The 15,375-nt window shown below is 40.4% G+C and overlaps 1 protein-coding gene across 2 annotated transcripts in view; it reads right to left on the bottom strand.

Annotated features, from left to right (window-relative positions):
• The window catches only part of CMIP (c-Maf inducing protein), a 124,417-nt gene extending 116,557 nt beyond the window's left edge, over positions 1 to 7,860 (bottom strand). For both annotated transcript variants that reach the window (XM_075281912.1, XM_075281913.1), the window contains exon 1: positions 7,256 to 7,860. In XM_075281912.1, coding sequence (XP_075138013.1) covers positions 7,256 to 7,552 — 297 coding nt within the window. In that variant the 5' untranslated portion in view covers positions 7,553 to 7,860. The remainder of the gene's footprint in view (positions 1 to 7,255) is intronic.
• Between the last annotated feature and the right edge of the window lie 7,515 nt (positions 7,861 to 15,375).

Raw genomic sequence — 15,375 nt, 5'->3', positions numbered from 1 at the left:
TTACCTATGGCACCTAACAGGTGGTGGCAATATCTAAATCACACTTGCAGCCAGTTGAAATAGATTAAAGTTGACTCAACCTCTGTCCTGTGTCCTTGTGTGTACCACATTGAGCATGGAGAAAAGAAAGAGGACCAAAGAACTGTCTGAGGACTTGAGAAGCAAATTTGTGAGGAAGCATGAGCAATCTCAAGGCTACAAGTTCATCTCCAAAGACCTGAATGTTCCTGTGTCTACTGTGCGCAGTGTCATCAAGAAGTTTAAAGCCCATGGCACTGTGGCTAACCTCCCTAGATGTGGACGGAAAAGAAAAAATTGACGAGAGATTTCAACACAAGATTGTGAGGATGGTGGATAAAGAACCTCAACTAACATCCAAACAAGTTCAAGCTGCCGTGCAGTCCGAGGGTCCAACAGTTATTGCAAATTATTGCAAGCAAAAATAAATGAAGATAATAATACCAAAGAGTTTGTGATTGCAATCATTTTCTGGAAGAAAATGAGTATTATCTGACAGAATTGCAGGGGTGCCAATACTTTTGGCCAACACTGTATGAAGAGAATACACACACGTAAACATCCACCTAAAGCACAGGGATCCTACTACAGCACCGCCGTGCAAGCGTCAGTTTTTACTGTAGGTTGGTATTCTATTCCTGAACAAAAAAAGCTTAGCGAACCTATTACCATGAAAATGCATCCAAAAGGTTACTATTCTTAGGAAGATGGCCTATGCGTCTTGGTTTGGAATATAGGAGATTTATCAAACTGATGAAGAGGGATGATATTGTAGTGCATGGCTCTTTCTTGTACAAAACATGTGCCACAACCTCCATTCCATGCCACGCTCGCCACATTGTGCAAATGTAGGCGGGGACTGGTGTAAATTTCCATCCTGGTATTAAAACCTCTTCAATCCCTGCGCCATTCACGGCCTTTCCTAGGAATGGTAGCCACTCTTAAAAAATCTGCCCCTAGGTTTCATTGAAAACCAGACATTTATCTATAGTGAGCTGCCTTCAAAAAGCTGGAGCTAGAGTAAGTTTTCCTCCCCACCCCCAATCAAGGAGAACTAATTTGTATATTCCAAAATTCAAGCAGGGCAAATGAATATATAGTTTAGTGGGAAAAAAATTCTGTATACCGTACTTTGTCATTTAGATCTTTTCTTTGCTTAAATGGAGTCATGGGGGCGGTCCTATCAGTGATTGACAAGTTTGTGTATATGACCGCGCATGCAGAGATAGCGGTCAATAACTAATAGGACCACCCCCTTGGCATAGTAAATGCAAAGATATAAATGACAAATTATACTGAATTTTCCCACAAAATTATAAAGCGATTCCCATTGCTGTATAACATTCTCCCTACAGATCAGGCTGTATGTTCACAGTGCCAGGATCCCTTTAAGATGGCAAGATACTGTATATTTATATAAAAGATCATATGGTGCCATTCTGTTTAACAATGAACAGGTCTGACTATCCACCTTGGCACAGAGTACAAGGTTGCCATGGCATGGCTTATTTCCATGGGGTTCCTAGGCAGTGCCGTCCTGATATATAATCTATTCTCATTGTTTTAGTGCAGTCACATCTGATTGAATACAAACACTCTCAACAGGAGTAGATTATATAGGAAGGGTAGGGCGGCACCGTATAACACTACGTAAATAGTAAAAGTGAACTAAATCAACAGAAAACTAAGAATAGGAAGGCTTGTATTAATATCTGTGGGACCCTACTGGGCCAAGATCATAGAAGAGATATTATATGCAGAGCCGATTCATGATAAGAATCCCAGAAGTATAATGAAGACTGATGGGAAGAACCGTAGGAGACTGGTAGTATAATTCTGAATTATGGAAAGCTGAATGACAACCCCTACCGTAATGGCTGCCGCTACTGGTCGTCAGCTAGTGTATGGAATAAACTGGCGAACAACAGGACAAGTCATTGCTGCCATCATTGCTGATAAAGTTTGATAGGTTTACCATATTTAGTCTTATTTCTCTAGTCACTGCACACTGGGAAACGAAAGTGTCAAGCCAAGATGAAAAATTATCAACAAGATATACAGATAATCTTTTGAGAAACGCACGGCACAAGGGAAATACTGAACAAATAACTGGAGATAGCCGGAGAAGTAGACATTAAAGGGGAGGTCTGACAGCAGACTCTATTATCATCCATCACAGAATTAGGGCAGGGTCTGAAGCCCACCGATGAAGAGAATGTGGGGCTTCATATTCCCATTTGACCCCAAAACACCAAAAAATCTTAATAAGTGATTCGCACTTGTGTGCTTTGTATATCAGTTTAAAAAAAACAACAAAAAAAAACAAAGTGTGTGAAACTATCGTAAAGAAAAAACATTAGGAACCAGAAAAACGACAAATACGGAGTATGGTATTAAAGCAGGTCAGCCAATTTAAGATTCTCTCTCGGCGTACAGCAATCTCAGCTGATCTGCCCATACACACGCACACTCATATCAGCTAAGCAGCGCATATTTACTGAAAGGTGAGAAATTGCGCAGCGTTTTTCTTTTCCTACAGTGTTTCTACAATGAGAATTATTTAAATCACAACTTTTAAGCAAAGGCCCCATGTGGCGAAATCGCTGTGGCAAAAAAATGCTGTGTTTTACACTTCCTGCAGAGTGGATGGGATCCTGGCTAATCCCATCCACATATGGAAGCAAAAAAATTTGAAGCGGAAAAGCTGATTTTTCAGAAACACTCGCGTGTTTAAAAATCGCAGCATGTGAATTATACCTGTGGAAATGCTGGTGTTTTCTGTATAGATGTAATAGCGGCAGAAAGTCTGCAGAGTAAATCTCACGTGAAAATGCAATGAAAAATGCTGCCAAAAAAACGTGATGTGCTCCCACTGTGTTTTTTTTTTTTCTTGCTGCCTCTCGCTACTTGGGGCCTTAACCTCACTGTAGCAGGTTTGCCATAGGCGCTACATAGTTAAAAGTTTTTCCCCTATAGTATAACACTGAAATTTCTGCAATGCGTAGGCCACGTTATGAAGCCTAAGGGTGGAGGAAGCACATGGAGGAAAATAGCACTGAATTTGGTGTGGAATACGCGTCAGATTCAGTGCTGAAAAAAAAAGCCTCCCATTGACTTCAATGGGTTACTTTTTCTGCCTCAATGGGAGATGTTTTTTTTGCTAGCAGAAAGAGGAACCCATTGAAGTCAATGGGAGGCTTTTTTTTTTTTCAGCTCTGAAATTCCACACCAAATTCCTCACCATTTTCCTGCATGTGAATGCACCCTAAGGTTCCATTCACACAGAGTTTTTTAGAGAGGAAAAAATCCACTTCAGGAATTAGGAAATGTTTTTTTCCCCTTCAGCACAGTGTATGGACCTTGAAAAATCCACTAGCGGTTTTTCCACGCAGTTTTTGCCGATTCCACGTGGATTTTCTGCCTCCCATTGACTGCGTTGGTTTATGCAGGTGGAATCTGCCTAAAGGAAGCTTTTTTTTTCCCGCTAGCGGAGAAAAAAGAAAACTAGCAGAACCCATAGAACTCTATGGGGAGGCATTTTTTTCCACGTGGATTCTGACACGGATTCAGTGCCAAAATCCTCGCCAAAAAACTCTGCGTGAATGGACCCTTAGGCTGAGGCCCAACATTGTAGAAACATAATTTTTTTTAATGCGGATTTTGCTGCGGCTTTTTGAAAAAGCCAGGGGTGTACTGAACAGAAGGGAGAAGTATAAGGACTTCCTATATATTTCCTATTCCTTTTGTAGCCACTTGGCTTTGGCTAAACAAAAAAAAAAATGCAGCAAAATCTGCAAAAAAAGCTGCGTTTCCGCAACAAGGGGGCGCAGTCCCCCCACATATATAAACCTATTGTAAAGCAGACAAACTGCCATAAGGTCCAATTTAACCACTCTAGAAGCCAAATTGACCTGACGCAGGAAATTTCATTAATGTCAACAGGAAACAATCCAAACAAGTTACACAACATCATCAGGTTTAAGATAAGATAAGATAATTCTTTAATAGTCCCACCATGGGGAAATTCAGAGCAATGTGGTTGCGGGTTCACAGCCATATTGACTATTATGGTTTTGGGATCTACAACAAAAATATATATTTGGTCTCCATTGTTGATGTTCAAGAGGTGCTTACAATGAATGTCCATCACACACTGTGGACAAACTTCTGAAAAGCCAGTTGGCCACCACTAGTTGCCCTGTACACTGGTGTGGGAAATCTACATAAAGACTGGGGGGAACACAAATTCAAGATGAGTCAGAGGAAAACATACATTGCAAAGCATGAAGTACACGTCACTGAACCATCAACCTACATACTTCTAAAAACAGTCTTCATGTAAGGTCTCCAAAAGAAAAACTACCTCCGTAAGCGTCAAATTCTTGTAACACATGTGATAGTGTGTAAGAGCAGATCACTAGTTTTCAGTAGAACATGCAGTATATTATTCAAGTCTTTTCTCTGAAACATTTTATCACATGGTACACGGCTGACTTTTGGTACATAGATGTGAATGCAGCCAAGTAACATTCTTCTACATTGTTTTCAATGTAACCAACAAAAAGTGCTACCTATGGACAACAGCACAACTCCCATCAGGGGTGTGTGTGGGGTCATGTCTTCCAAGACTCTCCTGCAATGAGAAAGCAGAATAGTATCCTATAATAAGACACCCAGAGAACGGTAAGTGCACCGCTCTAGCTTTAGAAAGGGCCCCAACACGTCCAAAACGTTGCAACTTGTATTATCATGCGGTAACAGTGTGAATGATAAAATCTCAACAACATGAAATACTGGATGTCATTGCAAATACATGTTTTTTTTTTTACCAAAGTAATTCTTAAAACTCTTTACAACATGTTCTTTTACATGATTTATTTTGTTATATATATATATATATATATATATATACACACACACACATATTCTAATATATATGTGACAATCATATTCCACAAACACGAAAAATACATTAACATACTATTTCTTACGGCACAACAAAGGATTTTATAAATCGGTCAATACTAGTTTTATTTTTACTTGCGCATTTTTGTAGTTATGGTAAAAAAAATGGAAAAGGGTCAATGTAAATAAAGGCCATATTTGCACTATATTTGCATGTCAAATTGAGTTACCCACAAAAAAATGGAATAGACTGCATGCAAATATATTTTTTTGGAAAAATACAAGCTTTTTTTTCCATCAGAGCCAAACATTTCCTACGCAAATGTAAACTCATGGATCACTAATATGTATCCGTTATGAAAGGTGTGGAATCCTATCCGATATTCAGGTATGAACCTGCCAAATACATGTCATAGGAACAAAACCTCTTGCACACAATAATAAGGTTTATAGGTGAATTACAGAAAACATTTTTATTTCCTCCTGGAATACAAACATATAGTATACATCTGATACAGGCCAGCAAAGTGGTGTAAATAGTCATTGATACATTGTATGCAATATGTATTCATACACCTCTAGGCCTCAGGCTTTGGGAATCTCAATGCCAGGCATATGCCAAAAAGGTTAGTCTAATAAGTTCTCCATGCACACTAATGTGTAGGCCAAATATGAAGACTACTTGTGACATCTATTCATTCTGGTATTTTTTATTCCCCAATGTTAATGGGAATCTGAAAGCAAAATGTCTGCGCTAGTTTTACGTACAGTGCACTAGGAGAAGCCTAAATTTTGAAGACCATGTAACTATATTTGCAGACCACTGAAGAATAGTTCCTCTATATACAATCCTAAGTGTTACAGTGGCATTGTATACACAACAAGTCCTCAAAGAAACAAATGCAACAGACAGACTCACTTTACTACAAAGACATCTCAAAGGATATGCAGGGTGACAAGATGAGGGCCCTAAAATACAGATCAGAAGTTACTGAAATCTGAGCAGAGGTCCATGTAGATTTTTATTATCATGGCATTGAGGCTTGTGCTTAACCATAAGTAAATGATAAATCACTTGTAGATACATTGGACACACTAGGCAGATCAGTTATGTATTAAGTCATTCGCATTACTACAATTTATTGTTTCACATACAGTAAACTATTGGGCACTGATGAAAAAATAATGCACGTTATTGAATTTAACAATAATTCTTATATATCATCAAATATGGCTCGAAAAAAAAATTACATCTCCAAAGTCAATAGACAGAACCGTGAACATCCATAATCTCCATTTAATATATAGAGGGCGAGTTAAAGCCATTATACATGATAAAGTGTATCTAATAATCTACCGGAGAATGACGACTCTTCCAAATAATTACATTTTAATCTATCTGGTCCATGTAACCCTCATATAACGTCCACTGTGGATACAATGTGCATTACCCAGAATCCTTTGTGGACATATTATACTGTGCTCCTGTAATGTGCTGCAGTGAACAATCCATACAACACATACATGCTGCGTGGGGATTCTCTGGCAGATCAGGAGATGACAGAATTTAACAGTGGCAAAAGTGACATTTGGATTAATAACGGTAAATTATAAATCGACGCATCTATATGATACTATAGGATATTCAACAAATAACACATCAGTGATCTGTCACCACTGTGACCCAATACATTAACCACACACACAAAAAAAATAACAGGCAGAGGTCCTTTATACAACGACTATTTAGAATCAGGCCTATGGCAATATATGTAATGTAACAATATCACACTGTATAGGGTAGGACGATACAGAATGCAGATTCGTTACGGATTTTACCAGGGTCTTTAAATGTCAAACAAACCAGGATTTATATCACAATCCCTGAAGGAAGCGACGTACAGTATGGAGATTTCATACGGGCACGTATGTAACTGGTGACTGATGCGGAACATCTTAGCAACCAAGACTGTCAATAACCCATTGACTTATCAATGTAATACTGATTGACAGCTGGATTTAGAGGAGTTCTAGAAACTACAGACCCCTCCATTCTCTCAGTGCTCACCCTTTGGTATGGATATAACTGAGGATGGGGTAAATAAGCCTCGGTATACTGTATATACACTTTGCTGGCCATCTTATAACAGGCAACTGACTTCATGACTGTCACTGGAGAGGAGACAATAAATGGTTACAAAGTATCCAGTAAGTGTAAAGATTTTCACAATAGAAATAAAACCCCAAACAATGAGAATGTGTATGTGGAGCCCCCTATCCACTGCAGATGTGAGCCCACCCTCCCCACAGCCTGGGTACCACCAGTACTTACTGTAGCAGAGGTCAGGCTGTTGTCTGCCAGGGTCAGGTGGTGGGGTTCCCATCGCCTTAGGAATTTGGAGGTGAGGATCTTGCTCAGGAAGGTCCTGGGGTGTCTTATAACACAGACCTGGATGTCTCCTTCTTGCAGCAGTTTATACCTCATCCCATTGAAGTGCACCATGGATCTCCTACAGGGCACAGCACCCATTTTGCCCCCCTCAGGAGCAGACATCTCCCCCAGCAGTGGCTTGTTCTCCTCTATCTGTCTGTGATCACTCTCCCCACATGAGCTGTTAGTAAAATCCATAGCAACTAGTGAAGGCTACACCGAGGTCTATTCCTTTGATATGCCTGTCCTCCCTCCACAATCCAAGCAGGGAGGAAAAAAAGGAGATCAATTGCAGGAAAGTATCAGGTTCCCGATCTCACAGGATCCGGGGCATTTCCAGTGTTCTACTTGATTAAATCCATATTCTGTCCAAAGAGGGAAGCCACAAGCCCCTGGATCCGGGCAGTGAGGGGCGTCCGGGCTTGGTGTGTGCCTGCAGCATGTATCTATGTGTTCTGTGGGGCTTGTGTGTGGATGTGTGTGGGGATATGTGTGTGTGCTACAGAATAGCAATCGCTAAAAGATTGCAGCAGCTTCTCTGCGCTCATTGGCTGGGGCCGGGTCATGTGACGCCTGAATGACGTCAATGGCAGAAGCAAGCAGATCAGGATGCATATTCTGTGTGTGTGTGTGCTGCAGGGGAGGGGAGGCTGTCATTAATAGGAGGAGAGGGGGAGCTGGGGACAGGAGCAGGGCACAGCTTGGGCTCCATCTTTAAACACCTGAGAGCTCACAGGTTCATCTATAGCAGGCTGGATGTATACTGGACGGGGTCACGTGTCAGTGCTGTGACTCACATACTCCTGGAACACCCTGCTGGTCTGGGCTGTGGAGCCCTAAAATGACACCTGACAGAACCTGGTGCATGCTAGACTGCTAACTAGAAAGAACACCCCCTGTAACCCCCAGCGAGCACCGCTAAAGGGGCACATGGCAGTATTGTCAGCTAGCTTTATGTATGGCGATGTAACAGGGCAGCCATAGAAGCGTATGCGGCCTTTACTACAGCCCCTGCTACAGAAGTGTATGGAGTATTAGTGCTGAAATCTATTAGATTCTGTGTGTATGGAGGTATTACTCTGTATCCGATTCCAGCACTGCCATATCACCTGCATGTCTTAGTGAGCACCATGGGAACAGAATCACAGAACAGTCTTTAGTTTTCATTTACATCTTCAGGTTTTTGAAGCCAAAACCAGAATTGGATTGAAAAAATAAAAGAAGTAACGCCTGTCCTTGTGTTCTACACCTTCTGATTAACATCAGGCTATAGCTTTAAGGGCGGCCTGCAAAAACCTGACGTGTAACTGCTCTCTAGACCACACCTGACCAATCCTGCTGGACAGCTATAGGCTGAGGCCACATGTTGCCGGAAAGCTGCATTTTTGTTCAAGAGTTTGCTTTGATTTTTTTCGAGCCAAAGTCAAGAGTGGCTTAAAAGAAATGTGAACTCTAAAGGAAGCATCTCTGCCTTCTGCTAAAGTCTACTCTTGGCTTTCTCTCAATAAACCTCTGCTTTTCCATAAGGTGCAGACCGAACCATAGACATGCAGGCACATATAAGATGTTCATACTTTATGAAACAGAAATTGCCAGCGCTTCTGTAGGTATAACCGACATACTTCGATTTAAAAAAAAAAGTCAAATTTTTTCCAACATAATATATAGTCAATTATAAGTGAAACATTTTTGCAAATGTAAATATTAACAAATTATTTTCTCTAGCCATGACGGTGGTGACAGTCTGTTGTCTTGATAGGTTGCTATATGGTCTGGAACTTGTCAGAAACCAGCGATTGCAAGCTCCGGGGCCTGCGTCCCTTTTCTATGACAGCCGACAGCCTTGTGAAGTCTCCCCGGCCTGTCATTCTATCCTTTCTATTGCAGGCTACTCTATGTAGCCTGCAATAGAAATAACGTTTTTATTGTAATGCATTGTATCAGTGATCAGACCCCCTGGGATTCAAGGCCCCTAGGGGGTCTAATAAATAGAAAACAAAAAGTAAAAAAAACTATATATATATAAAAAAATAAAAAGTATAAAAAATTCAAATCCCCCCTTTTCCTAGAATACATATAAAAGTATTTAAATACTGTGGAACACATACACATTAGGTATTAGGTGTCCAAAAATGCCACTCTACAAATCTATAAAAATATTTTTCCTGTACGGTAAACACCATAGCAGGGGAAAAAAAGTCAAAAGTGCCAAACCGCCGTTTTTTCACTGTTTTGCCTCTGATAAAATTTGAATAAAAAGTGATTAAAGCAATAGCAATTCCCCAAAATGGTATAACTAAAAAGTACACGCAGTCCCACAAAAAAAGACGCCCTATACATCCCCGTACACTGAAGTATAAAAAAGTTATGGGTGTCAGAATATGGCGACTTTTCGAGAAAAAAAAAATTTGGCACAGTTTTGGATTTTTGTTAAGGAGTTAAAATGTAAATAAAACCATATACATTTGGCATCCTCAGAACCGTACCAAAACATAGAATACAGGTGACAAGTCATTTCGGCTACACAGTGAACGCCGTAAAAACAAAGCCCGTAAAAAAGTCGCACAGATGCACTTTTTCTCCAAATCCACCCCATTTTGAATTTTTTTCAGCTTCCCAGCACATTGTACAGAATAATTAATAGTACTATCATGAAGAACAATTTGTCCCGCAAACATTAAGACCTCATATTGCTCTGGGAGAGGAAAAATAAAAAAGTTATGGGCTTTGAAATTGGGGAAGTCAAAAACAGAAAACGAAAATCGAAAAATTCCCGCAGCGGGTAACAGAAACCAAAGAGCTAAAGTGAATTGGGCCTAAAGAGGAAGCTTCACATGAATTGACAGAGAAAAGACAAATTTTCATTTCATTCAAACCACATAAAAATTGCATCTTTGCAGTTGCTGTTGTGGTTTTACAAATGTAACCTGTAAGAATTTGCAACTGCACCAACAACCAGCACACAACTGCAAGTGTTTTTCAAAAGCGGTTTCCATGTAAGGTTCACAGCACCAATGCATTGGAATTTAAAATTTTCTATCGCTCTTTCTGCAAGAGAAGATGACGATAACAATAAGAGTGAATTAGAAACTGCTATTTAAGCTATTCCTAAATAGAGTATATAGTGGTGCATTTCAGTAACCCAAGACTGGGGATGACACTATGGATGGTACTGGTAATAACTACTACATGGGCATCTTCTCTGTGCTGGAGTGAAGGTGTGTAAAGGATTGATCCAAAGCTGCTTTCGTGTCAGTGATTATAAACTTAGTCCTGATCAGCGAGGATTTGGAATCACCGCTGCATTAACTTATTAAACACGGGCTCTGCTCCTTACCCAGGGGGCTGTTTACAGCCTGGACAGTTTTAAGACTGTTTTAATGGTTGTTTTGATAATTACATAAATATATACAATATGTAATCACACTCATAGCCTTAGCTGCAACCCTGCACATTCAATTTATTGGGCCCTGATAGAAAATCTGTAACAGAGCCCATCCAACTGTTGGTTTCCTCTCACACACCAAAGACATACTGATAGGGAATTTAGATTGTGAGTCCTATGTGGGACAGTATTGTCTGTAAAGCACTGCAGAATATGACGGTGCTAAATAAGTACAGTAAATACATTTATAGCATAGGGCAGCATAGTTGCAGCATAGGGCCCAGTCAAGAGTCATGCAACCTCTATAAGGCTTCATACACATGGCCATGTTGCTTTTACTGTCCATCAAACAACAGATCAGTAGTCTGCATAAACGTACCTGTTCTGCATCTGTAGGTGACCTATAATCACAGAAATCCACAGACCTGCAGAAAAAAATAAAAGCCTGGAACTGAGGTATTGATGCTACCATCTTTATGATAACTGCCAAAAAAGGACATGAATAAGGCATGTCCTAAGTTTTTGTGGTTTCCTTATAGGTGTAATTGAAGCAGTGTGTCATCTGTGTGCCGCGCATGCACCGGCTGTGCTTCTGCAATGAATAGAGGTTGCAGAAGCATGGTCGCAAAACTGGACAGGAAAAGAACCTGTCCTGAGTTTTGCAGCCTGGATTGTCGGTCCTCATAGTGATCCGTGTAATACATGGTCATGTGCACAGGCTCACAGAAATGAATGGGCCAATGTGCTGTCCAGGAAAAACCCAGATAGCAAACTGACCTAGCACACGGTCATGTGTAAGGGGCTGGGCCCGTTCACACGGAGTAAAAGCGCATGTATTTTGGCAAAATACACGTGTAAAAAATACACCTGTAAAAATAAGACTCCCATTGACTTCAATGTGTAAAAAAACATGTCAAAATACACATCAAAATACACGTGTAAAATGTAATTGAAGTCAATGGGAGTCTTATTTTTACACGTGTATTTTTTACAGGTGTATTTTGCCAAAATACACGTCCGTTTACTCCGTGTAAACAGGCCTCTAGGCAAGCTCAAGCTGCTGTGGTAATGTCCCGCTGCTTTTTGATAACAGTATTCAATGTCATTTAAAAAATTGACAGGTTTTACAGACCCATTGACTCTCATTGTTCTGAAAACAGACATGCAACAGAATGATATAATAAAGTTTGTTTTAGGCTAAGGCCCCATGTAGTGGCCCACAGCAAAAAAAACACAGCGGGAAAAACTGCAGTGGAAACTCATCATGGTTTTCGCAGAAAGTCTGCAGAGTTTTCCTCTGCAGACTTTCTGCTTCAATTAGACCTATCGAGCAACCTCCAGCATTTCCATAGGTATAATTGACATGCTGTGATTTTGGAAATCGCAGCATTTCTGCTGCAGGTATTTTTCCGCAATGTGTGGATGTGATTCACTATTTTTCACTGTTGCATGCATGGGGCCTAACAGTTGTGAAAAGAAAAGTTCATTCTTAACAAATACCAGTTGATATGGGCAATAAGGCCAGTTTTAATGTCAGCTTATCTGATTGATTTACCAGTTTTTTAAGGACAGCTACATCATGAGCATATGCAACAAGTCTCTTATGACTGCTTCAGTTATTAACTGTAAAATATGTATGTCAACTGAGAAATCATGAATGTATATATATATATATATATATATATATATATATATATCTCACTGTGCGCCTCTGAATATACAGAGATAGACTGTGATGCTCCCAGCATGTGCACAATTAAGTCATGAGTCTTAGGAATAGACATAGAGCCATCCATGTGACTTCCGGGTGTGTGACCTATGTTTTGACTGAATGGCATGTGGAGATTGCAGTGCCTAAAATACTCCAGGGCAGTGATGCATATAAATCTTGGTCTTCTGTGTCCTGAATGAGTGCTATACTTTCCCTGGAAATCACTGGCTCTTTGATGACCCTGATTTGGGATATTGGCTTGCATTTACTAAGGTCCTTTCACTGGAATTCTTGCATAAATTGACCTTTTTGGGACAAAACACTTTAGACAAATGTATGACTGATTTGTGCCAGGGAGAATGATTGGTTGTGTCTTGCTATATAGTTTTTAAGAGTTAAATGTGGAGACAAGGGGCAGTGGTTTTGTCAAGTCATAAAATACTCAAAATATATTGCTAGTGTGCACCAATTTTCCAGAACATGCTAGTTTTATAAGTTTGTCTAAAGAAAACCAACTAAGGCCTCATTCACATCTGTGTCGGTAATCCGTTCGGGGGAGTTTGCATGGGGACCCCCTGAACGGACTGCCAAACACATTTGCAAGTGGTTTGCAGTGAAAGCACACAGATCCGATAGACTATAATGGGGTCTGTGTGCTTGCAGCATGAGTCATGCGGATAGAAGAGTACATTGTGAAGTATTTTCATGTCCGCGTGATTAATGCGGGCAGCACACTGACCCCATTATAGTCCATGGGGTCCGTGTGCTTTCACTGCACACCGCTTGCAAATGCGTTTGGTAGTTGTTCGGGGGGGTCTCCATGCAGACACTGCCGAACAGATTACCGATGCAGATGTGAACTAAGGGTAAGACTAAGGGCCCCTTCACACGGCGTAAGCACGCCGCCCATCTAGACACGCTTGCACGTGTCTGATCGTGGCGCTTCAAAACAGAGCCCATTGATTTCATTCCCTTATATGCCGATATATGCACACTTCCCATTGAAATCAATGGGTTCTGTTTTGAAGTGCCCTAAGACCAAGGCTACACATTGCAGCTATTTTTGTTGCAGGTTTTTGAGCAAAAACCAGGAGTGGATTGCAAATTTTTCAAAGGATTTTTGCATTTGATGGGCACCCATTTTTAGAACATTACCTATATTTTGATAGTTCGTAACAACGCTTTTCAAGGATAGAGAGACAATGAAAAAAAAAATTTGTGGCATGCACTTTTTTTTTTTCCTTTTCTCTACTTAAGGGTAAGTTCACACTGAGTTTTTTGGTCCAGATTTTGACGAAGGAATCCGCCTCAGAATCCGCTCCAAAAAAATGCCTCCCGCGTCTAGCATTACGCTCCGGATTAGGCCCAAATGAATGGGTGTCGCGTCATGGACACCTGCAGCTCGCTTCTTTTTTTGTTTTTTTGGAGTCGGATTCTGATGCGGATTCCGTGTCAAAATCCGGACCAAAAAGCTCTGTGTGAACTTACCCTAACTTGGCCATTCAAGTCTAGGGGTCATCCGTGTGCCTCCTGTTTTTCACAGATTTGTTGCTAGGTAATGCTGAAAAATGGAGAAGACAGTATTAGTTTTTTTTTTTATTGCATATGCAAAAAAAGCATGACACATATGGCACATGGAAAAACACGAGGATGTATAATGTCCTTTGTTTTATAATCTGCACATCGGATAGTTAGTGTAAAATCAGCCTAAGGCTTAGTTCACACGTGAAAAAAGCCTAGCTGATTTTGTCACTGATTTTTCAGCGTCGCTTTTTTTGGACACTGTTTTTTGCATTGGACGCTGTTTTTGACGCTTTTTCAGTCACTGTTTTTTTTAAGCTTTTTTTTTTTTGCATTACAAAAAAGTACATGATAAAAAACCGCTAGCGGTTTCAGTCGCTGTTTTTGCCAAAACAGCTGCAAAAATAAGCGACCAAAAACCGCTAGTGCCCCATAGACTCCTATTCATTTTTTCAGGCGTTAAACGCCTGAAGAAAGGTCATGTCGCTTCTTTTTCTGCTAGCAAAAAAAGCTAGCAATAAAAAAAGCTAGCAGAAAAAAAAAAGCTAGCAATTCACATAGGGCTACATTTTATGGAGGCTGATTTGGCCGCGAAATCAGCTGTCAAAATCAGCGTCCATGTCCCCGTGTGAACTAGCCCTAATTAATAATTTCTGCATTTCTAGGCACAAACTTAAACAAATATCACTGACATCCTCCGAGGTCCAGATGAACAATGTCATTTCTTTTTACTAAACTTTCAAAAACAAGGACACAGATCACGTCTTGACTTCAGGAGTTCATAGGAACACGTTGCCTGAGTTCTCTCTGAATTGTAGCACTGACATTTTGTATATCTTGTCACTGTCTGACAGGAACATGAGATCAGCACAGGCAGTTTAGATGTCTATCACATACAGCTTGTGTTTTGTTTAGTAAATTTTAGATAACCTTTGATTTGATTTTGGCTGTGTTCACTCTGCACAGACTGGGCGGGTGCCAACAGATCCATCAAGCTTTTCCTAGAGATTAAAGATCACAGCCACTTAAATAATGGCATTACAATTGCTTTAGTAACAATTCCTCACTAAAATGTTATTATTGCAATCATATTCTTAACAACAATGGCTTACAACTGAGATACCTAAGGGTTTTGTAAGTGACACTGCCCCCCATCAGCATCCCAGCGAGACGACTGCCGGATGCCATTGGGTTTTCATTGTGGCATGAGGCAGAGTTCACTAGTATCGCAGTCAGTCGTAGCCAGTGCATTATACCGGTGATCGTCCTTTAGTGTTCATGTGCCACACTGGGACTCAATAGAAATGTAAAAGAAATAAGATCACGTTTTTAAAGTAATATTTATGCCACACAGTGCAGGTTAATTGAACAATGGTGAAATTGTTGAGCCCCCTTCCTTGAAAG

This window comes from Leptodactylus fuscus, chromosome 7 (genome assembly GCF_031893055.1).
Source record: "Leptodactylus fuscus isolate aLepFus1 chromosome 7, aLepFus1.hap2, whole genome shotgun sequence".
NCBI lineage: Eukaryota > Metazoa > Chordata > Amphibia > Anura > Leptodactylidae > Leptodactylus > Leptodactylus fuscus.
The sequence above is the reverse complement of the archived record's forward strand: the minus strand, read 5'-3'. Positions and strand labels throughout refer to the sequence as shown.